The sequence below is a fragment of the Aphelocoma coerulescens genome, chromosome 3 (genome assembly GCF_041296385.1).
Source record: "Aphelocoma coerulescens isolate FSJ_1873_10779 chromosome 3, UR_Acoe_1.0, whole genome shotgun sequence".
NCBI lineage: Eukaryota > Metazoa > Chordata > Aves > Passeriformes > Corvidae > Aphelocoma > Aphelocoma coerulescens.
This window is the reverse complement of record NC_091016.1, coordinates 118,600,648-118,627,542: the sequence shown is the minus strand read 5'-3', so window position 1 is coordinate 118,627,542 and position 26,895 is coordinate 118,600,648. Positions and strand designations below refer to the sequence as shown.

The following is a 26,895-nucleotide window of genomic DNA, read 5'->3' as shown; positions in this document are numbered from 1 at the left end:
CACACCACCTTTAACCAAGACTTTAGGAGGTGCAGTCTGTGACCCAGTGGTGAAAGGAAGGCCAGCAACAGAGGCTGGGGCAGTGGCAAAGGAGAGCGGGACCTTTTCAAATGATTTGGGAAAGCTGGTGGACATCAGATCCTGACAGATTTAATTACCAATTTTTTAACAGGAAATTACCCTGCCCTAAATAAAAGAACTATTAGTGGAGGTTGTAACACAGCTGTTGCAGTGACCTGAGATTTCCACCAAAAAAAGGGTTCTGAAAATCCTTCCATTTCTTTATGGAATGCAGAGAAAAAAATTTACTCTGCTCAGCATATAACAACCTGTAAGATATGGATTTATGGGTTTATTAATTAACAAGCTGAAATAAATGCAGCTCTGTGGGTAAAATGAACATCTAGAAAGAGAAGACCACAGGCCATGGTCCCTGGCCAGATCATCAGTCTTGCTGCTCTGTGCTCATTCCCTCTCCCATCTCCAGGAGGTGGCACCTGGGGTCACCTCTGTAGCTTGCTGTCTGAGTGCTGGAGTGTTCTCCTTACATAGATAAAAGAAAACAGCACAACTCTTTGAAATATTCCCATCAAAATATCCATTAGTAGAAAACCATGCAAATAGTCTATAGTCAAGTTAAAGAAAGTAACATCAGGACCCAGTGATGCTTTGGTTTTCTACAGCAAAGAGAAAAAATGAGCCTAATGGAAAGAAATCAGACTTAGACAAGGCAAAGTAACAGCACAGAGAAAGCTTCACTGATTAGGTCCTGCTCCCAAATCCAGGTGAATTACAGCCTACACATCTTCCTGTCCCCAGAGGAGAAACCAGCATTTCATGAACTCATATAACCAGCAAATGAAATAAATATTGCTGAGTCTCAAGTGCCAGAGGCCCAGTGCACAGTAAGTTTGCAGACTTTGTAAACAGCAGCAGCTGATGCAACCCAAAAACCCAGTGTTCAGTGGCCACATCATCCCACAGATTTATGTTGAAAGGTGAATGCACAAAATCCTGCTCTTTTCTAGCCTTGCTCAGCTCCAGTAGAAAATATTACAGTAGTTTTACTGTTGTAAAGGCACAGAATTAGACCAGCACTGCATCTCTTTGACAAGCAGCACCTTCCACCTCTTCAGCAACCAGATTTTGGCCAGAGTTGAGGGGCCATAGAGGCAGGGGAAATGGAGAGTCAGGAAACCTCTCTGTCCCAGCAGCCCTTACTTGCATGTACCTCTGGTCCTACAGAGATCTTCCACTGGGCCATCTCTAACAGAAGCAGTGCATGGAGCTACATGTACTTCATATATGAGGAATAACTAACAAAAGATGGGTTGATGATTGAAGAACTTCCTGTACAGCAAAAAGTATCCTGGTGGCCAGAAGAGAAAAACAGGAAGAGAAACTGTAAAGTATCAAGATTTTATTGTTTTATATATATACTTATAATTCTTAAATGAGACAGTAGTTTTTAAAACAGCAGCAAGCAGAACGTACAAGTTGAGAAAAGTGGCAGCGCAGGTAACTCTGTTTGGCTAATGCCCGTTCATGTACAAGGTGTACATTGGATTTTTTTTTTTTGAGCACCTTTTGTGGTTTTTATTTTTTCTTGGTTTAAGTGTACAGTAAGGCAGTGGTTTTTTCAATAAGGAATATATATATATATTTATATTTATATATATTTTCAGTCATCACCGTGAATTCTTCGTACATGCAAATTAAATAAAATGTACAACTTGAAAATGTTACACCGGGAGACGTTTCTCCTCAGAGCAGAGCTTCTATTAAAAGGCAAATACGGACACCACAAAGTTATAAAAGAGAAGGAAGGCAGAGGAAATCAAGCGTCAGGTGCTACTGACAGGACAGCTCGAGCAGGGAAGGTTGGGATTCCAGTGAAGATTCCTCCTGCTGCTGGCAAGGCAGGAAGGAACGGATGGTTATTAACAGATGTCTCCAGCCAACTCCCTCGGGAAGGTTCACTCTAACCTGAGAAGCTCCACGTCAAAGAGGAGGGTGGCATTGGGAGGTATGACCCCAGGGTGGCCTGTGGCTCCATAGGCCATCTCAGGTGTGCAGGTCAACTTTGCTCTTTGTCCTAAGCTCATCTGGGTTTTGGATGGCAGGGAAAGGAAAAGAGAAGACAAAAAAAACAGGATTAGGAGGAAAACAAAAAAAAACCCCACTACTTGGCAGATTTACAGAATCAAGGAGGGTTGGGATCACCAGATTCACAGAATTGTTTAGTTTGGAAAAGACCTTTAAGATTATTGAGTCTGGGGCTTGGAAGGAGAAGATCTTTAAGATCCCTTCCAACCCAAGCCACTCTATGATTCTGAATCCAAGTGGGTTTGCTTCAAGCTGAAGCTACTACAAACAGCTCAGACATGGGCCTCATCACTGCTCTGGCCTCTCACAGCAGTTATTTAAACTGCCAGAACCAGCCTGGAAGTGACACAAAGTCTTTTTAACACGGTGTTTGGTCCATCCTGCCTAAACTGGGGCTGGCTGAGTTCCTTCTGCAGAGTGCAGGGTACAAGGAACACCATCAGCAGGCACTAGGAAAAGGCCCTCAGAGCTCTCAGAGATCAGTGCCAAACACAGCCAGGTTCAGCACTTATTTCTCTAAACTCAGTCCAAGCCCCCGGGCAGGCATCTCATTTATGCTGCTTATCCAGGCAGAGAGCCCTTGTCCCTGGGATGGGCAGGAATGCTGATTTCCCTCACTCCAGGCTCGCTCTGAAGGGAACTGCTCACTGAGATCTGGAGTTATCTTCTGAGAATTCTGGAACATTTTCAAACTTCTGTTCATGCACCTTACACTGGTGATGGAATATTTACTGGCCTTGAAGCAGTGATTTTAACTCAGACCTCTCTCCCAAGACCGGGCACATCACTGGACTACAGATTATGTGATAGCTGCTGCTGAGAATTGTTCAGGTTGAGTATTTTCAGGTTCTATAAAATATACCAAAGCTAGAGAGTCGATTACTTTGGGTAGAAGAAATATGCGAATATTGACTTTCCCACATTCAAGGAGTAGTCATGGCATGGGGCTGAGAATGTCCAAGCCAATGACCTCCCCTGGTCCCCACAGAGATTCTGCATGGGGCTGTCTGTCCAGTGCTTGGATGTGTCTCTGCAAACCAGGCAGCTGGTAGGTCATGCCTGGGGTTTAAGGGATGAGGCAAACTTGAACTGTCAGAAGCTGAGCAGAGGAATGCAGACCCTGCTGACATCTGACAGTCATTACATCAAGGCTTGCAAAATCCACATGCTGGATATAGGGAACTGCCTTGTTCCAAGAGAGTCTGTCCATCACACTCCCCAAACCCCTCAACCCCTGGGGTGGAAGGAGACAGCCACGAGCTCGACTTGTGTCAGTGATCCACTAGGAGGAGCAGCAGGGCAGCGTGTGGCCACACGGGTTTCTGGAATGGCTCTCAGCCACTTATTTTCTAAGGGACAGGAGCCCAGGAGTGAGAGCAGTCAAGGAAGGGATGAACTGATTCACCCAGAGCTTGATGCTGCTGCTTTATCTGTACTGGCTTCTGGTTCCTACAGCTCTACAGTCCTGAGCTCTCTTAGGCCTTTCTGCAAAGCAAAAATAAACAGTCCAACTCAAATCCTTCAGAAGAAGGGGGTATTTTTCACAGTCTAGGATTCCTCAAATGGACTTCTCTAGCTGGAGAGAAGGGAATGTTTGCATTGCTTTCTCCACAGGGCTGGAAATGCTTGTCTCTTCCACCCCTCTCTGGAAAAGCATGGTTGCATCATTCCTCAGTGGATTGTTTCTCATTTTGCATTCTTCCCTTCTCTCTATTTAACCATCACAAGTTGTTCCTGTTGAAGCTGTTCCTATGAGAGTATTTGAGCAGTTGCCTCCTACACTGAGCTCTTGGATCCTGCAATGGGAAGTCAGGAGGAATTTACACCCTGATCTCATTCACTCATGCACTTGAGCAGCCTGATCACACTCCTCACGTGAGGGGAGCACTCACAGCACTGCACAAAAAGCAAGACCTGGCAGTGAATTGTATTGTGGGGCTTTTATTGTGCTGGCACTCAAACTGTAATTAATGCAGGGCAGTTTTCTTTCTCTCAGCATAGGGTTGGCCAGTGAATGTTTTGTAGCTGTGAGTCTGAAGTCATAAAAATGTAACAGTGCAGTTTGGTACCTCATTGAGTAAGGGTCAGAATCTGTAGCTGGGTCATGGATGTCATCAAAACCAGCAGCTTGGACTTTTATGGAGTAGCTGAATAGAGGTCATCCCATAAAGAGCTGCCACCTCAACATTTTAAAGGCCACTGCTGGCTGTTTGTGGAGCTGCCCACAGGAGAGAGACAGGGCTTATAGGGCACCTGGGGAGGGGACTTCACCTCTCCCCTCCCAAATGCATACCATGGGGAAAGGCTCATGAGCAGGGGATAGCTGTGGGTGGATGGATGGATGGATGGATGGATGGATGGATGGATGGATGGATGGATGGATGGATGGATGGATGGATGGATGGATGGATGGATGGGTGGATGGATGGATGGATGGAAACTACAGGAAATACTGTGCTCAAATGCACCACACTTCCACAAAAACACTCCATATCCTACACTGTGATTTCCACTTGGTCTTGTCACCACTGCCCTGGACATTGCTGAGCTCACACACTCTTCAGCCAGCTCCAGGTTCAACCAGAACAATTTATTAGTACCTGTGTAACCCCTTCTTCAAATCCTTTAATGACTTCTTGCCTGCCAATCTTGAACCTGAAAGGCTTGTTTCTGTCTCTGGAGGAATCAAACTTCTTTCCATTCTGTAGCATTCCTGCCAAAACAAGACACACAGTTTCAGTCTGAGCTACATCTAAATTCAAGTGCTGGAGGAGAGGGAAGGAGTGAAAAATTAATGTCTTGGTCACATCAGCTGCTCATTTTCATTTTCACTTTGAAGCCTCATTCAAAATGGGTAAGCCAGGAGAGGCAACTGCAGTGGTACCCCATTGTTACCTTTGCCTTCCTGTAATTTAGGGTCTAAAATGGAAATACATTATTTTTATTATTCTCAATGCAACAGATTATAACCCATGCTGCACCAACCATTGCACAGACATACAGAAGAATAGATAATACAGACATACTGTTGTTTGCAAAGTGGAGCTGCCTGCCTAAGCAGATAAAAGCAGGCAAGGAACAAGTGGGAGGCAGCAGAAGAGAGAATCCCAAGGCAGATGCCTGATCCAGGGCTGCCCCTAATAACGTGTGTTACACAAACGGGGTCATCCCACACCATGTGTGTGAAACTTCCACACAACGTGACAACTGCATGTCTCCTCCTCATACAGAAGGAACAGGAGAGACTCTGCATTCACAAACATGAAAACAGCAAAGACATTTATATGAATGTTCTACTACCCTGGCTCTTCTTGTTTTCATTCAGCCACAAGAGACGGTCACAGAACACGTTACTCATTCCTTTGGATGGGCACAGTTTCAATCCATGGGTTTTGAACACATGCCCAGATTCCTCAGCAAATGGACAAACCTTCACAGAGCACTACATGATTGGCTATTCTTCTCTTTTCAAATGGTGGGTAACTGGTAGCTTTCAATTTTTAAGTACCTGGTACTTAAAATGCTTTTCTCTGGATATTGCAAGGTTGGGCTGATATTTATGTATTAGAATCAATCCTTTCTTTGTAGTGCTGTAGTGCCAGTGTTGTGGGCATACACCATGACTCTCCTATGCAAGGGCTTGTACAAAGAGAAGTTCATTAATCTGAGAAAGACTCTGAAAAAAACATTAACAAGTCTAGCTTGGAAAAAAAAGCTGAGAAAAAGTGTCTTTAAGATCCAATATCAAAGATACAGTCTTACTAGTTTCTTTCCATTGAAGCAGCTATCTTAACAGTTCAGCTTGATGCACAAATTTTATTTTTCAGTGAAAACCATCAGTTATTGTCCAATAACAAAGAGGCATATTTTGCTTGCTTAAAAAGTCTGTACTACGAATCAAAGGTAAATATGAAGAGATGTGCCAGAATGAAAAACAGAGACCAAAAAGGTAGGATTCACTTTACCAACTTTTAGGCTTCTAAGATGTAGCCAGCTATTTCTGAGCTAATTACTCAAGTCAGAGAAAATAGATAATCAAGTCAGAGAAAAATGAAGTTTCAGGGAGCAATTCATCTAACCAGATCTAGGGATGTACATTAGGACATAATGAATCACATCCTAGCAGTGCCTATTTCTGTGCAATGAATAAAGGGAAGTCCAAACAACAGCTCCGACACAGATGTCTCCAAATTCATTAGCAGTTAAATCAGTGGCAATGGAGTTCTGGACTTGCACTTATGAACACACAGTGTTTGATTATTCAGTGGGGTTCTCTGTCCAGATATTTTACATCAATATTAAAACCAAATGCCATATTAAAGCAAATTAGCCATTAGCCAAGTTCAACACTTGTCCAGGTTGGTCCTTCAGACACACCTACGTGTGTGCCTAAGGCCTTAGAAAGAAAACTGTGGAAAAACCTGCCCATAAGGAATGTTTCAGAACCATTACCATTAGTGCCTGACACAATCCTTTAGTTTTTCACAGTAAAATAATGAAGTACTGTATGTGTGCTCTGATGCAAGTACATAGAATCACAGAATCAATGAGGTTGGACAAGACCTCTGAGATCATCATGTCCAACATATGACTCAATGGCCACCTTGCCAAATAGAGCATGGCACTGAGTGCCACATCCAGGTGACTCCACCACCTCCCTGGGCAGCTCATTCCAATATCTAATCACCCCTTCTGTGAAGAAATTCCTCCTAATGTCCAACCTAAACCTCCCCTGGCACAGTTTGAGGCCATCTCCTCTTGTTCTGTCACTTGTTACTTGGGAGCAGAGCCTGACCCCCACCTGGCTGCACTCTCCTGTCAGGGAGCTGTAGAGAGCCATAAGGTCCCCCCTGAGCCTCCTTTTCTCCAGACTAAACACTCCCAGCTCCCTCAGCCACTCCTCATGTAATTTACCCTCAAGACCCTTCCCCAGCTCCACTGCCTTTCTCTGGACTCACTCCAGCCCCTCAATGTCCCTCCTGAATTGAGGGGCCAGAACTGGACATAGAACTCAAGGTGTGGCCTCACCAATACAGGGGGAAATTCATGTATTATGCAATGTATCAGCTCAGTGATATCCACAAACACCTCCAGGCAGGCTGGGAAACCACAGCAGCTCCTGCACAAGGTTTTCCAGCTACAGACTCAGATGGATTCATTTGTAATATAGAAATTCAGCATGTACTGGGGGAGGGCAGGCAGGGAGAAGCAGCTCAGGGGGAACTCTCAGGCATATCATATAATCCTTTTTGAAGTATTTGATCTTAAATTTAAGTGACAGTCCTTCCTCACAGCACTTTTATTTTTAAACACATCATAAAACCTTATGATTCTATGAAATGGAAGGAGACTATTACAGAATCCCAGTATTTAATAGTTTTAATACTAAAACTTAGTACTGTCATTACAGTTTGCATGTTCAAAGCAATATGCAAACATTAATTATTCATCCCAGTAACCCAAGGAGGTAAAGAAAATATTTATTATAAAATAGCCTCAATCTGGAAGTTCAGATTCAGATGCAAAGTTCCACAACACTTTAGTATGCATTCATTTAATTTTGTAACTAAATCCTATTAAAACTCTTAGCTTAAAGCTCTGATGGTTTACTAAACACCCCACATCAAACCAGTGGCAGAATCAGAATTAACTCTTCAGAGATTCTGACAACAGCTCCTGGACAATGTTTCCAATTTAAAATAACATTTCCATCTGCCCATGAGCTTGCTAGTTTGATACACCATTTAAAAACAAATTCATTTCCCTAGAAAATGCCCATAGAAGATGTGTTAGGCCTTGTGTCATGGTTTAGCACTACACCTTGTAGAAGAAATCAGGCTTTTCTGTATTTACAGCAACATCCTATTTTCAGCAACAGCTGAAAATTCATGAGGTTATGGATTCATAAATGTAACTTCCTCTGTCATCACCTTACTGCTTTTGGAGGGCAAACCGGGATGCAAAGAGTCAAATGTGTCTGTATTCACTGGAGGTCTGGCAGGAGGGTCAATTTTTATGTGAGTGCCCTTTAAATGCACATCCAGTCTAGAAATGAGTCAGAGACTCCACATGCCCTGAAGAAGTTCTGATATGGATTTAGACGTGAACTTCAGATCTTTTTAATCTCTGTTTCTGAGCGTTAGCGTTGGCTATGCAGACTCCTGGGAGCCAAAACAGCACAATGCTGTGTTTTCTCTCTTGCTAATGCACCAATTGATTTTTTTTTGGGAAAAAATTGATTTAGTTAATATTCTTCAACAAGGATGGATGCCCATCTTCAGCCTGCATCTTTATTTATCTAGCTAACAGCAAGGAGGAAAAAACACACAATCTGGAACTCAGCAATGACATTGTTTTGCAAGTCAGAACAATCAGTAAGAGTTTTGACTGAGCAAGGACATCTACATACCCATATGGTTACTTGTTAAAAAACCCTTAGATTTGTGAAAGGGAACAATCATTGTATTAACATAATTAATTGTACAAACTTGGTTATCAGAATATGGCATGGATTTGAAAACATTCTGATCTACAAGGCATCCTAATTGAAAACCAGGTTTTAAAAACTGAGTGAGTGTAGAAAAGGAGACATTTCAGATCATGGGTCCTACTGAATCACTGATGTTCAGCTCACTGATGCTGTAGATTAGAGGGTAGATGGATCCTTTTGTTAAGGAACATGACCACAGATCCATCTAACTGCCAGGACTACAATGCCATTTGGGCTAAACTGGCAGTGAAAACACAACTTCAGGTTCAAACACAAGTTATTACTTCTTATTAAAACACAGGTGTGTCTGCAGCTGTGTCTGCACTACTTTTAACACTGCACTACTTTAGCTAAGATCCCATCACTGAAGTCTGTTTCCTAAGGGGAGAGCTCTAATGAAATGACACTGTCTGCACTTGCCTAATAACTTCTGAGTATTTGAGCCAATTTCAACCCCATTTGGCAGAGGAATAGGGATCATACCAACATTAGGATCCCATGCATGTAATGAAAAAAATCTGCGTAGAAAGAAGAGCCCGCAAGAGCTCAATCTTTGTTATCAGAGAAACTCTATTATTGAGGAGAGGTCAGGAATGGAAAGGCTGGACCACAGACTGTTTCTTTTTGCTTCCTTCTCCTCCTTCGTCTGAGAATGATTCACCTGGGAATATAGGCAATCACAGCACAAATCCACAGAGCCAGCCCAGCTATTAGACACCTAATACACCTACTGTCCCAACAAAACCCTGCCCCAAATCAAGGCCAAATTATTATCCAAGGATGGATGGAGAAAGAACACTGAAGGCCATCCACGGATAGTCTGTCAAGCTTCTGCCTGAACCTGGAAAATTCATGTGTAAATTCCACTGCTAATGTTATCCAATTCAAAGGTAGAAACTGTCTCAACCTGTCATCTAGGCTACTCCTATGGTTAATGGAGAAAGAGAGGTATCTCCAAGAATGATTAATCCCACCTAGATTTAGATGTTAGGGCTGAAATAATCACCTGGAACTGTTTATCATTCTCAGTCAACTACCTTACAAAAGTTAAACCAAGTGCTAGGCTGCCAGGTTTTTATAGGGCCCTAGTGAGGCAGTATTAACTCAGCCATCCATACCTAAATGAAGTAGGCAAAATTGCATCCCAGGCTTCACTGACTTCAGTGTTTACTAACTAATTTGTCTCTGCAGTGTTGACAAATTTTAGGAATCAGAAGAAAAGATCCTAATCCAGGACAAATCCCTGGATTTCACTAGCTGCTCTCTTTTTATCCTGTACAATGGGATTCACTTACCTCACAAGTATTGATGGGACAAACTGAACTAAATAGGTGACTTTCAAAAAACAGCATCATTCATCTATAAAGTATTCCCTTATTTTTTCAAACAGTAGTTACCTATGGAACATAAAAGCAATACAAATACTTGAAGACAGCTACTTCCTGAACACTTTTCGGCAGCAGAAAGAGGGGCAGATATTCAGAAGGTGTTGCTAGGATGCTATCCTGTTTCATTTTATGTAGACCAGAGGGTCTTCAGGACAAGGACTATATTCTGATGCTTCTCAATGCCATCACCTTTCCAATTACACCCTGTAATAAATCTGTGCTGTTAGGAACATGTCATTGGGTTTGGTTCCTAGGACTTTCCAAGGAGTTAATGTTGCTGTGGATTAGGAATTTTTCATCCCAAGTGTTTCTTTTTTTTCCATATAAATTATATTGTTTCTATGTCAAGATATGCCCCTATTCTGTCAGGAGAATATCACAAAGGCTAGAAAGTCTGATCTTCCCCCCATTTACAACATGCAACTGTTACTAATATCCACTTCTAGCCTGGAAAATATATTATCAGGAAGGTTCTAGTAACTGCACGAAGTCCTTGTGTCAACATTGATGCCTTCCCAATGTATAGAGGAAGGCACAGTTCAGCACAATTGCATAGGAGTGGTGGAAGAAACACATCCATAAAGTCACAAATCACATCCCAGGCTGATTCATAACAGCAGAACTCCACTGTGGTGTTGCTTGCTTCTTACATTAGATAGATCAGGTCTCTTCAGGATTCAGTTCTGACATACTGTGGAAAAGCACTCCCTGCATTCAGTGGTGTTCCCACCTTAGCTTGTGGCTGAGTCTCAAGCTAACACACCTGAAAAACATGTGGTTTCCCAGCAGGAACAAAAACAATTCCCCTGTGTCTTGTTGTTAAACGCAGAGATATGGGCAACAGTTTTCTAAGCAAATACAGTCAGTGCCTTGTGTTTCTGCTTCCCAGTTACCTAACTCAGCTCTCCAACTCATTCCATCAGAATCCAAATGTGCATCAGACATCTGATACTTCTTCCATCTTAATTTCATTATTGTCTCAAAATGCAATTCACTGTTTTACACATTTTTGTCCTAACAACAGCTCCCTGCAACCTGGCCACGAGCCTCCTCCTGCCACAATACAGTGAGTAGCACACACCTCTGATTTCCTTGATTTGACTTCCAAAGCAAACTCTTCTGGATAAATTTGTCATCTCATCAATTTTTCTGATGGCCATTGTAATGGAAACAAAGAGTGTTGAATGTGAGCTGGAAGATGCTTTCATTCCCTATGCTGTGTTGGAATAGGGGCCATCTTACTGTGTCCTCTCGGGGGACTTTGGCAACTGAACAGTTTTATCCTGCTAACATTTCCTCTGCATAATAAACAAAGTCTTATGTGGAGAAAAGGACTTACTCCTTAGACTGCATTTTCCTGACAGTTTGCAGCCACTTAAGAAAAAATTATTAACATCTTAAGGGAATTTTCAGTCTAGAGGGATAATTGTTGAAGAAAAGTGGGGAAGGGGAGATGCAAAACTCTGCATCATATCAGCTCTTTACCACAATTATTTTGTTTTGTCTAGAAAGGCAAGGACTTGAATGTGCCATTTGTTGCCATGACAAACAGACTCAAAGTGAAGAAGTGGGAAATGGATAGCAGTGGTGGGCACTTTCCAGTTCCTGCTACCACAGCACACTTCAGTAATGCTTCAGCTTTTGAACACAGGCAGCCTTGCTGCTTCATTTTCTTTGTGTATTAGATACTCATATATCTTTAATGTGGAGTAAGAGCAGCACAATCAATTATTTATTATGAAGCTGACAGCATGCAATGAAGACACAACAGAAAACTCTTCAATAATGCATCACCGTGGGCTATGAATCACTGTTGCGTACAACCACAAGACAATATGAAAGAACCTTGCACTTAGCTCGACTTCACAGCCAGGAAAATTACCTGCAATTGTCTAGTTAACTCTGCTGAAAGGCATTATTCTGTCCTAGCAGCTTTAGGGATTTGCATACTTTTAAGAGAAGGAAAAGTAGATTTACCTTCAAGGGAGATATGAGGCTCACTAAGCATATTCTACGTAAGTTGTAAAGAGACCAAAACAACTCCTCTGGTATCCCATCACCTTAAAACAGTCATTGTATTTTAGAGTTTGATTCTGTTACTGTTACAAAGTTCAGCTGGCAAAATATACAAGTACTGCAGCATAAGGCAAATTTCATTTGAATAAGCATGGCAGAATCAGGTCAGTGTGGGCATGCTAATGAGGGAGACGAGAGATGTCTAAAGCAGTGTTTTGGAGAGAATATTAATACAGAAATACTCTGCATCTCTTGTGTCTCTATCCCTAAACACCATGTCCTGTAACACAGGGTCTACAGGGAGAGGGAATGTTCCTCACTGGTCCGGGTCTTTCTGTCCCTGCCCCCTCGTAGCAGCCCAAAAGCACAAAGAACAGTTCAAGCATGGCTGTAATACAAAGAAGAGTCGGCAAGATTTCCCACACAAACACAAGCAGCAGAGCTTGCCCAAAGAATTCTGAGCACCTAGTGTACCATTAGAACAGGGCAATACAATAATCTCTCTTTTTTTAATCATGGTTTCATTCTCGGTCTCATCCTATGCCACGTGTATTCCCTTCCCTCCTCCCTTTTTGTTTCATGGTTGCCTATGTTCTGGGGGTATGGATTTGACATTTTAGCCTGTGGCACATACACAACTGTGCAGGTGACCTCCCACTGGGAAGTTACACACTTCTGTATGAGGTTAAACCTCACTGAACTAGGTGTGAATGTGAGAGCCACTGTCTATCACGTCACGGCACAAGAACAGCCCAAAGTGGGACTCCAGAGCTTCTCAACACAGAACTGGGTGCAGGGAGCACAGAAAAACACCAAAAAAGCATCTTCAGAGGTTTCTTGTGAAAGCTCTGAGCATGGCTCTGAGATCACATGAGAGGGGATTTGGGGTAAAAAGACTAGGTTCTTAATTCCTCCTCTGCTCACGGAAGAAACTGCCAGAGGAAACACCTTCCCAGCCCAACATGACAATACTCATCAGCAGTCAGGTGTGCTTTAATGATAAGCTGTTCTCAGATTGGGCATTTTTTGGTTTTCAACTGTCTAGACTTGTAGTATGTTTCCTTCTAAATAAATTTGTGCTAAAAATCTTAAATTAAGTGAAACACTTCTGATTTCCTTGGCTTAAGCTAGCAACAGCCTGGTGACAGATCTACCTACTTCTAGTAGGGCACTGAATTAAGAGGCTATGCAAAGAATCATAGAATGGTTTGGGTTGGAAGGAACATTAAAGATCATCTCATTCCAACTCCCTGCCATAGAGATTCCACTAGATCAGGTTGCTCTGGGCCCCATCCAGCCTGGTCTTAAACATTTCCAGAGATAAGGGAATCCACAGCTTCTCTGTGGACAATAAATTTGAGCATGAAAAAGTATATTATTTATGTGTTACCACTTAACACCAAGATGTTAAAATGGTATGTTAGCTTTTAGGGCATTTGGAACTGGAAAATAACATTTGTCCCCACATCCCTGGTAAATGAATACTCTTTCTTTCCCATAGGTCCTTGTTTACCTGGTTCTTTATTAAATCCAACTTTCTGAATGCTCAGCATGGCTACAGCTCCTTCACAGAGGAGTGTTTTACTGAGACCCATCTTGACAAACACAGCAATTATCTAACATCGTGCAAAGGACCTAGCAGCTACTCTGTTCTTAAATAAGATGGAGAAAAGGAAAAACATTCTTGGAAAAAGAGAGAAACACACAGGACACAACCAGAGAAGTAAACAGTTTATAAAAATGGGTGTTTACTGAACCATGTAAGAAGGCACAGTCAATATGCCAAGATTACATATACTCTAAGTAAGTCAGAGGCAGACACTGCTGTTCCACCATGATCTCATATGTACATAAAACATACATAATGCACAAGTCCAACGCTTTTCATCCAGGGTGCCCAACGTTTTGATCTAGACTGGTCAGACATCCCTGTAATATGTCTTATTTTAGAGATGTGGTATAACCTTCCTGGCTGGCATTATGCAATAGCCCCTCCCTTTGCAAGTGTTTGGAGAATTCCTGGGGAGTCATCTCCTCCTGCCTGAGACTCCATGCAGGAAAATGAGACATTACTTCACTGACACCATTTGAGGCCACCATGGGGCCTCACTCCCGCATAACACACAGAGTTTCCAGGGTGATCAGGTAAAACACACTGCTGGTTCACTCAAGGGATGAGTCCCTTGCTGGGATGGAAAAGGCATCTTGATGCTGCACTCTCTCCATTGACAGGGACAGACTGTAGACTTCTAGGTAGCTAAAGACAGTCAAGCTTAATTCCACCCAAGATTACTTGATGACAGTCTAGATTAGTGAAAAAATGCAGCCTAAAACCAAGCTGGTTTTGATTTGTCCACCAAATGCCTTCTAGTGGATTATGCTGCCTGAGGTTCTCTAGACTCGGTGACCACAGACCTAGCCAGTCTGGGGCACCAATACACACAGCAACCCTGCTGTACAAATCACAGAAGAGAAGAGCCCCTTCTAGTCTTTGAATGAACTCTGAGATGGGTTCATTAACAAGTTACATACTGGGAAACCCTTACTGTTTTGTCAGAAGTTCAGCCTACCATTAACATCAGATAAACCCAGTACTTCGCTGAGCAGAAGCTTTGTCATTTTCTGCAGCATTCCAGTGGAGGAATATCTTATTTTACTTTTCTAGACCATCATTTTAAGAGGTATATGAGATACACTCATCAAAGGGACAAATCTTTCCATGGATGTATAGTTTGCTCTTCCCACCTACTATGAATGCAACCGCTTTCATAAAAAAAGGGTATTTTTGCAGCATTGTTTTCAATGTAAACAGCATTTTACATGCTCCAAGGCAGACCCTGTCAGTGTCATAAATATCATTCTGCCTGTAAACTCTGAGTTTGTTCTGAAATAATATTAGTGTGAGATTAATTTTTTTGCCTCATTTGTTTGCTATTTTTGCTCATCATTCCTGATGTTGCGGATTCTCTTTGCTGTGAACTGGCACAGTTCCCTTGATATTAATGAAAGTACAAAAACATATGTAGCAGTTTGAGACTTGGATCTCAGTAATTTAAATCTGTGTTGAATCACGCACTCAGCACTATTCTCCAGAGCAGAATCCTGCAAGAATATGGAATAGCGTAGATTTGTGATCAGAGCAAAAAGCTGGATGTCAAAAAGAATAGGTTGTGTCACCAGACAGCTGCATAAGTATAACTCACCTTCATTTTATTCCCTGTGAAACAAGCATTGCAGTTTCACCAAGGTCAGCCAGTCAACAGCATATCCAGCAATAATATTATTAACTAATATACTTTGCCTTGGATATCCTGAAAGGCTTCATTCAGTAAGCCTTTAAAGTACCTTCTGAGCCACAGCAGAAAGGAGCTATTAACAGCACAGTTTAGTTCTTATAAATAGGTCTTTTCCATCTCTAAGTTTTGATCTCAGTGATCTTATAAACAAAGTATGGAAAAAGTGGCAGCTGTTATCTTGACAGATGGGTCTCAGGCATTTCTCTGCTGGAAAACAGAGCTGTCTCTCTGAAGAACAATAGGAATTTCCAAGTGCCTGTATCTATTTCCATCTCCTTAATAAGCTACTCATGTCTTGGGCAGTGAAGAAGCAAGAACGCAAAATAAACATTTCAGGGGACACATCTCAGAGACGGGGGTAAGAAGAGGGGTTTCACCTGTTAGGGACCTTCCCTTTGCATTTTACTGAAGTGAGAGACAGAAAAAGAATCAGAAGTTTCTTACAGAGGCAATAGGGACAAACAGGCACTTCCAGAAGGTGAGATACAGAAAGCCTGTGCACCAAGTGAAGTGCAGCTGATAGTCAGGTAGCAGGACACAGTAAGTACAAGGATGAACCTCAATTTTAATCCCTTTCTAAAATTTAGCATCATCATCCATTCAGGATGTAGAGCTTTGAATCCAGTTTTAAGCACAGAAACAAGGCTGAGAAAGTTCATCCTTTTTCAAGGGTGCTTGGAAGAGATGGCACTGCCACCCACCTTTCCTATCATAAACACTTATCAAGGCACTAAGAGTTCACCTCCACCTTAACCCTGAATTTAAAATCATGTTCTTCACCTTTTCTGATAGTATTCTCATCATCAGACAACCAACCACTCAGTGGGATCACCCCCTATGCTCCCTCCTTGAGTATGTCTGGTAGCTGGAAATGGAGAACAATGGAGTTAGGAGAAAACTAAACAGGCAGCAATTACAGAGGTCAGTGGCATCGGCAGAGATCTGGATGTCAGTTCACAGACTCATGGAACCATAGAATGGTTTGTGTTGGAAGGGGCCTTAGATAGATCACCTCATTCCAATCCCTCTGCTATGGGCACCTCTCACTAGTCCAGGATGCGCCAAGCCCCATCCAACCTGGCCTAAAACACTTCCAGGAATGGAGGCAAACAACCACCTCTCTGGGCAACCAATCCTTGCTCCCAAGACTTTTTAGATCAGCAGTGCCTGATGTGCAGGGTTGGTCCCTACATTGTCCTCACTGCCTTTAGTGGGAGTTTGAGGATGGACTGCACAGACCATAACATTTTGCCAAAAGCAAAAGTATTTCCACACTCAGGACTGCTGCAAACAAAAGATACTGTAAATTAAGCCAGTGTAGATACTACAAATAGAAATAGCAGTCAGTCCATAGACACAAACAACAGAAATAAACATTGCCCAAAATACCTCAACAGCACAACAGAGTGGAGAGCAACACAAGCTGAGTGTGGACAAAACAGCAAAGCACTACATAAACAAATGTATTACTACACCAGCAATGAAAAGCCTGAAGATTTCAGACTCTACAGTGAAATGTGTAATATTATAATCTGTAAAAGCAAAGACTGAGATAGTGCATACATTGCATAACTCACAGGGACTGCTGTAGACCAGACTGTGCTCTCTCCCAGGTCACACTATCTTTTATAATCTCAGCATGTGTAACTGAAGAAGTAGCATCTATATGAGCAAATTACTATGTGAAGTCAACAAAAATCTGCTTCTAGCAGTCAAATGGCAAAAACATTCAAACCACAGTATCAAAGTTTTTGTGTGGAAAAGATAATCAATGCCCTGTTCAATCCAAAACTCCAGAGAAAATACAGTTCAGGGCTGAATGGAATGAAACATTTTGCTTTAGAAAATAATAAAAAGAAAAGGCTTATGCTCATCTGAAATTCATTCTAGTGAGAGTCCATTCCTTAGTTTTCCGATTACTAGTATTTAATCTATATTAATCTATTTAAAATTCAGCTTTGATGAGGTCTAAGGAGTTCTTGAGCACCACCACCTTTCCAATTACATAACACCAAGTATTGTTTAGCTACATCCAAAGTAAAAGACACCAGAGTTATTAAGGAACAAATACAAAAGGAAAACAGAGAAGTTTGAATTCCTAAGAAGCTTGCTGAAGTGGAGGCATATCAGATAAAATTCAAGTATCCAGATAGCCAAGCCAGACAAAAGAAAGGCAGAACTGACCTAAAATTTGGATCAAAGGAGCTGAGATTTATGTGAGAGGGATACAGTTATCTAGCCTAAAATAATCATTCACCCAGACACTTGGGTATTCTACACTGCTTTTAAAAATAATTTAACAGATCTCCCTGAACCAGGTAACAAGGCTCACTCAGTAATCCATAAGATCTAACGTTACGGAACATGTACACATTCCATTCATTTAAGTTCCTGCTTCCATTTTCCCATTTTGCACAGCAAAAAAAGAGGCTTGTGGGAGTTAATTTCTCTCCGTTTTGGGAACCATTTTAATGCTTGCACACAGATCTGCTGATTTACTGGCTGCTTGCACAGGGAGTTTCAGTGATCCTACTCACAACGGCAGCAATCACCCAGGATACTGGGTCTTTGGAAATCATTCATCAGACTTTTAAGTATTCTGGCTGTTTCTGTCATAAAACACTTGCCAAGAAAAAAGAAAATAAAATGGAAAATTACAGCTATTACAATATTTACTGTATCAAAAGTCTAAGACAGCCATAACAATTCTGGTAATTCAACTCTTGATCTATGCATATTTCTGTAATTTTTGTGTGCTGTGCCTTCCTCAGTCACAACATCATCTGCCTTGCCTGTGCACTGTGTGGCCTAGTGCTTGTCTCCTAGCACAAGGATCAAATACTGCCTTCTGTCCTTATGGATCCTCACTTCTTTACTTGCTGCTCACAGCCTTCTTGGAGAGGTGACCACACATTTCAAAGCCCAGCAGGGTTGCTACTTAGCAGCCAACTCTCCAAGAAAAAAAAACAACTTGAGTATCAATTTTTGCACAGCTTACAAATGACCCAGCAAGCCCTTCTGTGATCTGCCCTCAGTACTAAGGGCACAACACAAACAGCCTTTCCAGCAAAAATCTGAACACCCGACTCTGGAGATCATGACACCAGACTCCGAGACAACAAATCTCAAATCAACATTTTGCTGAACAGTTTCAGAAATACATCTTCCATCATTGTTTCCCAAGGGTTTAAAAGAAAGTAGCATGATTAAAAAAAAAAAGGTGATTTGTAGCCACATGCATTTGGATTGCAACACTGCATTAAGCAGAGAAGTCATTTTTGGAGCAAATAGAACAGTCTCTTTCTGTTCAGGTGTAATATTTTTCTACCTCTGTTACACCAAATTATGTGTTTAATACAGGCACAGTGCACCCTGCAAGCAGCCAGAACTCCAGCAGTGTTTAGTTGCATCACCACTTTGCCCAAACTCCTTTGTAGAACCATGAAACCTAAATATTGGTGCATTGCAGATTGTCATTTTTAGCTGCTGCAACACCCTGTCTTGTTTTGGTCCCTACTGCCAGATGACATCATCTTGTAGCAACTTTTTCAGTGGAACAGCCAATGCTGCTTTTCCCAGGATATTGTTGACTAGAAATCCAACAATAGCATATTTTCTCTTTTTTTTTTTTTTTTTTGTTAAAGTCTTTCTGCTGCAAATAAGACTGGAAGTATGGGAAGGAAGAGGAAATTACAGAATCCTATCAGCAAGGAAGATCACAGGGGGCCCTGCAATCTTGTGCAGTGATGCACTTACTGTTGTAGTGCAGCCTGAAGGTGGATCATATCTACACCCAACAAACACAAGCAATATCAATTCTTCAGAGCTGGTGCATGTGTGGATAAACACAATTCTATTTTCTCACATCAGCTGGAGCTTTGTGTCATGCTCTCTACGTAGTAATCTAATAATGCCTAGAGGTGAAGGCCTAGCAGTGAAACAAAAAAAAACAAACCACCAAACAACAAAACATAGAAAGGTCTTGTTTGCCATGCTGCTAAGATGATTTCTCCTACAAATGCTTCACAGGCTGAGAGCATGATATCTGGCTGTCATTTAACATGGAGTTATAAGACAAAATATATTTGTCTTGGCCTCCAAGTTTGATAAACGGGATACGCTGTGCATGTTCAAGTCAAACACCAAATTTCCTCTGGGTGAGCTCCAAGACCTGTGCTGACTCTTGGTATTGCTCAATAAAAAGGGGAGGAAGATTTAAACTGCAGACTTTTGTATTTTTTTTCAAATGGTCTGATGCTTTGCATAGCCATTAAAGAACACGGAGTTTCACACATGACATGAAGGTGACAGTGAGCATTTCTATCTATGGCACAATTATGTTTTTACTCTAAGGCAGACAGACTCCATCCCAGTGACTGGGAGAACATGTTATCTGATCCGTAATTGGTTTAACAGTCCATAGAACCTTTTTAGGCTGGTGCCCAGATATGATCTTTATTTTTGTCTTTGTGGTGACAGTGCTAATCGACTGAGTGCCTTGGGCCAAGTCTCAGTCTTGAGAGACTGGTTGCTTACATCTCAGTCATTTCGGCTCAGAAGAGAACACAAATCAGCGTCACCTGTATTTTTAAGGTTACAGGAACATGTAACCCTTGTTCTGATCTTGTTCAGAGCAGCTTCACATCCTGTAGGCTCTGCTAAAGTGTTACAGAATGCAAAGCAGGGGCTCTGCTTTTTTATCTGCTTCAGAAGCCTTTGTGGAGATTAGGAAGTGTTGCTCTGCTCTCTCCCACCTTGCTATCTGGACACAGAAGTTCTATGCCACCTTGCTATCTGGACACAAAAGGTCAGGTTTCAAGCTGGGGTAAATCAATTGAACCTCAGAAAGGTCAATAGAGCAATGCGAGCTCGTACTGCCTGAGGAGAAATTCTCACTGACCCATTCCACAGATATGAGACTTGGGACACAGGGTTTTCCCATCATACACTCTCCTATAGCTATTTTCTATCCTCCTGCACAGTTTCCCTAGCTCCCTAAATAGACTATTCAATTTCTTGCTGTATTTTTTTTCTCACTCACTGTATTTAAAGACAATTTACCTTCCTGGAAGCCAGAAAATAAACACTTTCTAAACCTTGCACCACAAAGATTTTCTAATATGGAATTACTCTGCTATACCCAGGACTAATAAACCTTGGTGGGATTACAAAAGATACAATGAGAATATATGCCCACAACTTATTCTTAACAGTAAGAAACATTTTCTTCATTTGTCCTTGTACCAAGAGTCTACTGAGAGGGTGGGAAGGAGAAATGATAGAGCTTCTCTCAGTGTCCTTGCACATTCACTTTGAAAGGACCACAATACAAGAGAGATCTTTGTGATTTAATTTGTGTGACAAAAAAATAGATGTGTATGAGACACAAAAATAGTTAGGTTTCAACACTTTTTACTGCAACAGCAGAACATGACATAAAAATTAGTGTGTTGGCTGAGCATGGTATAAAATGAACATATTTCATTACCTTAAGATAATGACTGTATATTTTTTTTTAAACACAAATTCAGAGAAAATTGAGCCAGGTTTTTTTTGGCTGGGTTTGCTGCATTTCATAGATTGCTAACTATAGGTAAATCAAACCAGAGCTCCCTACTCAAGTTTGAGCCTATATTAATAGAAGCATGCATGACCCCGAGACACTCCTACATTAGTTAGTCTGAGTCAAGGCAGACTCCCTGACTCATCCAAATTGCACTTCTCATTTTGGGTAACAGTGGCATGGATGTCACAGGAGGGGCAGTAAGCGATACTTGTATTAACACCTTCATTTTTGGAGATTCGGTGTGCCTGCTACAGGCAGCTTGAGGAAGGAAGGCAAAAATAAATAAATCAAACTCTGGCTTGTATAGAGAGACAGCCATCCTTCCCGGTGGGTGGAGAAAGTGCCAAGGAACAAATTAGATCGTGTGTACAAAGGGAACAAAACCCCTCTATCCTGCTGTTTACTTGCGCCATTAAATGTGTATGCCTTGGGGAAATGCCAACCTGCCCCCAGGAAAATCCAGCCCATCTCGAAGAGGGTCATCATTTACCACTGCAGAAAAAGAAGGAGCAGGGGTAGTGAGAGGCTAAGACGATCAGGTTTAACTTTCACTGGCCCGAAGCCAAATATGCAAGCAAAGGCTTAAGAGAACTTTCTACCGACGTCTCTGCGCCAACAATAGATGTGAACAGGACAAATATTTACGGACTGAAAGTGGAGGAAGATTAAATGGGGGGAGCCAGACCCTGCCTGAAGTGCTTATTATACCGCTCCGGGGCCGAGGTGACTGCAGGCGGCAGACAGGAGGGCTGACCCAAGCCACAGGATGTCTTTTCACACGTCCTGTGCCATGCCCGCCTCCCTTTCCCCGGGGGCTATTAATAGCAGCGCAGACATACTATACATTCTACAGAATAACCACCTCGCTCTGAAGTGAGCCCAGGCAAGGCTGCCCGTGGGTTAAAACATGTTCAAAACAAACAAAATTATCCTGGAGACCCGGTGGAGGTGTTGACTCTCGTGCTCCATGCTCTAAACGCTCTCTTTCTCTTTATCCATCTCTCTGAGATCACCTCGCTCTATAAGCATCTCTCCTCAACACCCAAACGAGTCATAACATTACAGGAAAATTAGTTATTAAATGGGTAATTTGGCTGAGAGATGCCTCTCACTTTATGTGCCTTTGAAAACATAAGGTAAATATCATAGTACTATATGTGTGTATCTGACTGTCTCCCGTCCTTCTCTGTTCTTTGTTGTTCATCTTCCTCAGCTGTCTGAGAATAAGAGTTTCTCTTAATCCATTTTTTGCACAGTTAAGCACAATGGAGCTCTTGAATGATACTACAATACAAACATAATCAAATTCTCCTTTCTCTGTTCCAGGAAACAACGACAATGCTATAAAAAAACCAACTCTATAGTAGTAGGGAGGACATTTGAGAGCAGAACTTTGTTCAGAAGCATCTGCATTGAAGGCAACCAAAGAACCATTAAAATGGTTGTTTCGTTGTGGTAACTGGCTAGCTCATTCCTTATTCTTCCAGAGCTAAATGTGTCACTCACCCTGGAGAGCAGTTTACTGCTGTGGATAAATTCAATCTGTAGATCTCCCCAGCTTCGCCTTCCTGAATATTTCTGTCTACAGCCCAAGAACTGCCACTGGCTGATCACTGCAGGATAGATCTTTAACAAGCAGAACTGTGAAATAAATAGCCACATCCTGAAGCATCTGATTACAGGACTATAACTGCATTATTTTCAACCATTTCAAAAGCAATTATTCCCCTTCTTCCTACACACTCATGTTTACTGGAATAACTGGAAGCACAGTCAGAGATGCATGGACAAACACAGAAATTGCCTGAAAAAGCAGTTACGTAATACAGGAATAAATACAGCTCTTCAGATGGATGTTAAAAAATGAACTATCTTCTGTTTCTCAGTCACTTTGAGCGTTAATGCCTCAATGTCCTGATGTCCAAGGCATGCTCAGGTGTACAAATGAGTAATTTTCTATTTACCCCTTCCCCTAAGAAAATAAAATCAGTAATGTAACTCCACAAATGTCACAAACAGCAGCAACACGCAGCCTTCAAGAAGTAGATGAACATTCTTCCTACGTAGCCCTAAGGAGACCCATAAAGCAAACACAACCCTGTGTCCTCACAGATAAAACACTGTTTACCTGCTGTGACTCTCACACTGCATTGCAGAGTACCAGGAGGGTATTCCTTGCAACTACTCTGCCATGCCCATCAAACGCCTTGCTTTTTCTCCCTCTGGCCTGTACATGCCAGAAATTAAGACAGGCAAGCCCTGACCATCTGCAGGAGCTAAATCATGCATTGGACATTCTTGTCATCAGGTTCTCAGTCTGCCCAAAGTAAGATTAAACAGAAGATGTGATAAACTGCCCCGTGAGGCCAGCAGCAAGCTCTGGGATTGGCTCCAGAGCCACGCTGAGACCTGCGAGTCAAGCGAATGCTCCGATGCGCAGCCTGGATGCTGCTGCACTTTGTGCTGCTGAGCACTTTGTGTGGTGCAGCCAGGAAGCAGCTCCCCAATAGGGCATCCGTGTGTGGTATTGCTACTGCCAAGACAAATGTAATCATTCTCAGTCTAATCCTAAAACCTTTCATTCTTTTCCTTCTGTTTTGAGATCTGTTTCTGTTCTCCAGTCAGAAATCTCTAAGCAGGCGCTGACCTGTCTGATCCCAGCTGGGGTCTGAGCCAACATGGATTAGCACCAATGGAGAGCTACAAAATCATGGCTGGGGCATATCGAGGTCATGGATGTTTCCTCAGCTGAAATTGTTCTCTCTTTCCTTTGTAGCCATGTATCTTCGACCTAACTTTGCAGCTTATGGAGCTGTCTATGCTCTGAGACTTCGGGTATTTCCACATCGCATGCCGGGGTCACCCAAAGGCTGCCCTCCGGATCAGACTTACTCTATATTCAGACAGTGAAATACAAGTGCAACCCCGGGCACAGCCCAAGGGACTCTGTCTAAGTCTGCCTGGCAGTTCAGAACTCTGCCAGGCCCCGGGCACACGGCAGGGGCAGTCTGCAGCGTGCCTTGGGGCAAGCCTGTGATCAGCAGCAGTGGCTCGCACACCTTCCTGCTCCCAGCCCTTGTCAGCTGTAATGTAGACACAGCCCGGGGTGCTGGAGAACAGGAACGTGCTTGTCTCCGACCCAGCAGAGCCTCCCCAGCCAGGGGCTGAACGTGCCACGTCTCCTACACCTGAGAATCACACACGTGTACATAACAGAAGGCAGACAACATCTTTATTAAATAAACTAGCAAGTACTTAAAACTGCAAGCCAAATGGGACTAATCTGCATTTAATGTGGCCAGACCTGTCTCCATGATTCATAACATCAAAAAGTCTGGTAAAAGCTGAGAAACACACGGTACCTGCTGCAGAGCCACTCACACAATCTCCTTTAAACTGAAAATGTATACAAAATGCAGTAGGTAGTAACCAGATGAAAAATGTCACACCTACCAGGACAGGAGAATGTAATATCTGGTCTCATACACACTTGCTATTATATAAAAATGATGGCTGAAGACACAAATTTCTCCCAACATCTCTGCAATGCTTGCATCAACACACCCATATCAGAAACACAACACTATGACAATTGGCACAGGTTTCATAATCACAGAATCATTTAAGGTGGAAAAGACTTCTAAGATCATTGAGTCCAACCATTAACTTAACACTGCTGAGCATTTTTTGCACATAAACACAGCATAAAGGGCAGATATTTGAAGATAATTAGGTGTCTAAAGATGCAGTAGGTCATACTGTGGGCATTTCAAATTCACCTGGGCATCAAACTCCTTTGATTTCAACAAAATTATTTTTAAAACTTTTCAGCTCAAAATATTTTCTTATGTTTTCCCCTGACATGAAGTGTAACTATCACAAAGTTACAATAATTACCATCACTTCAAAGCCCACATGTCTCTTTTAAATGTTTAACTTCCTAAGCTGTTCAAAAACATCTGACATTTAACACTTAAAAAACCCCCAACTCTTAAAAGTGAGGAAATAGACAAGTCATAACATTGCAAAGTTCATCATGTCCACACAGTAAAAAACATGTATTTTTATTATCCAGTATGAAGAACTCGCACTGCATCACAGCAGGCAGCCAGAATTCTGATACTGAAATTTCGTATCGTTCTTCTCAGCTTTGGTGTGCAGATACTGGGTAGTGGAATATATCAGTTGATGTGTGTTAATGAGACAGTTATCATATATATTATTCATGCTTATATTTTGATGGAGTATTCATAAATACTAATTCTGAGTCAGCTTTGACCTGGCAATCCCCAGGGAACAGACTGACATCCTACTTGGCTGAACTTGCTCACAAGGCACATCCGTCGTTTTAAACCTGAATGTATTTCTGCCCTTGTCAACCTGCTATCTCATTATCTCACTATTCACTCACAGAAGAAATGATGAATCATGAACACTGGGGTACAGGGAACCAAATACACTCAATAAAATTAACCTCACTATGTCAGTTGTGAGTAGCATGATGAAAATCTCTGAGGGTTACTCCAACACAAGAAAAGAAGAGTTGCGTTCTAATGAAAATAATGAACAGATACTTCGAGAAAAATCAGCAAAATCAGGGCTACAGGGGAATTTGCATTTGAGGAGTTTTGCTGTGTGACATTACCAGATGAGAACTGTGACATCTTTCACAAAGCTTTTGTTGTGTATTTGGTTTGATCACTAGGTCTAGAAAATACACAAAGTAGGTAGCATTTTATATGTAAACAGAACAAAACTGTTACAAAATCAGGTGAAAACTCTTACACCCAAACTATCCACAGGATGAGGCTGTATTTTACCAATAACAGAGGCTATCCATGTTGTCCCTTGGAATGTCTATGATGCAGGCCTACACTGGGAAAGGCATCAAGGTGCTCAGTATTGCCATGCACAGACTGCACCACTGCCACCTGCACTGCCCAGGCATGTGCAGGCAGTCCCAGGATCCTGCTGTGCCCACACAGCCCCAGCCATGTACCAATCCTGCACCCCTCTATGCAGTTATACCACTACAGATCATCTAGTGACCCCAGAATTTGTCCCCAAATCACCTCCAGTGTTAGCAGGACTTAAAAATCAAGGTGAACTTCCGAGCAAGGTACACATGATATTTCTAGATGGGATCATTTTATTTTATAATCACTCTGTAGGGAATGTTTCCATGTTCTTTCCAGTGTGGCTATTTTTATTTTTCCCATACACAGATGTCCTTGAGGTACGCTTAAAGCTCAAACTGTGAACGTTGTTTGCCGATGTTGGGTTTTCCTGTAACACGATACAGTTCTGATGTGTGACATGGAGAACCTCAAAACCGCACACCCTGTGGGCAGGAGCACGTGGCAGAACGAGAGTCAGAAAGTCCTGCTGCAGAACAGGGCAGAGCTGACAGTGGGAGAGGGCTGCAAATGGCCAATGTCCACTCCCAAGAACAGCTGCTGCTGAAACTTGCTTTGCCTGCACTATATTGATAAGGCAGGGTTTTCCAAAAGATTCAATCAAATAAAGCTTTTAAAGAAGAACAAAGTAGTGGGATGTCAATTAAATGAGACGTGATGATTGCAAGGGGATTTATGCAAACAGTGCTTGTTACCCTGAGCAGCATGATGGCTTGTCAGTCTTCCTGAGCTGTAGACGTTTCTGTGTGTTGCAGATTTCCTTGGAACTCTCCCTCCCTCCTTGTAGGTGTTGCTGTCGTCTGTTGGGCATGTCTAGTACTCACCGTTTTTTATAGAAAGAGCCATTACAGCTGTCTGGTCAGATTCCCAGCACCAATCCAAAGTTTCTGCCCAGTAATCCCCACATCAAAGGAATACCTTCAAGTCAAACACCCATCTGTTTCAATGCAGCTATTTTGGTTTTCATATAAAATAAGCACTATCTAATAAAAATCGTAGCAACCAAAGTGGTCTAAAAACGTAATTAAGACCTCTGGCTAAGCATGGAAAATTACTTTGAAACATGATCCTACACTTTGTAATTGATCAAGCATTTCTTTAATATCCCTTTAATACA

General features: G+C 42.1%; 1 protein-coding gene across 2 annotated transcripts in view; it reads right to left on the bottom strand.

Moving 5' to 3' along the window:
• Positions 1-1,400: 1,400 nt before the first annotated feature.
• The window catches only part of FKBP1B (FKBP prolyl isomerase 1B), a 45,136-nt gene continuing 19,641 nt past the window's right edge, over positions 1,401-26,895 (bottom strand). Inside the window, exons 1-3 of one of the 2 annotated variants that reach the window (XM_069011705.1) lie at positions 22,991-23,094; positions 4,707-4,819; positions 1,401-2,105 (exon numbers count right to left, since the gene is read on the bottom strand). In XM_069011705.1, coding sequence (XP_068867806.1) covers positions 1,977-2,105; positions 4,707-4,817 — 240 coding nt within the window. In that variant the 5' untranslated portion in view covers positions 4,818-4,819; positions 22,991-23,094 and the 3' untranslated portion in view covers positions 1,401-1,976. Of the gene's footprint in view, positions 2,106-4,706; positions 4,820-22,990; positions 23,095-26,895 lie in introns of those variants that run through there. The other variant, XM_069011704.1, reaches the window with a different exon arrangement.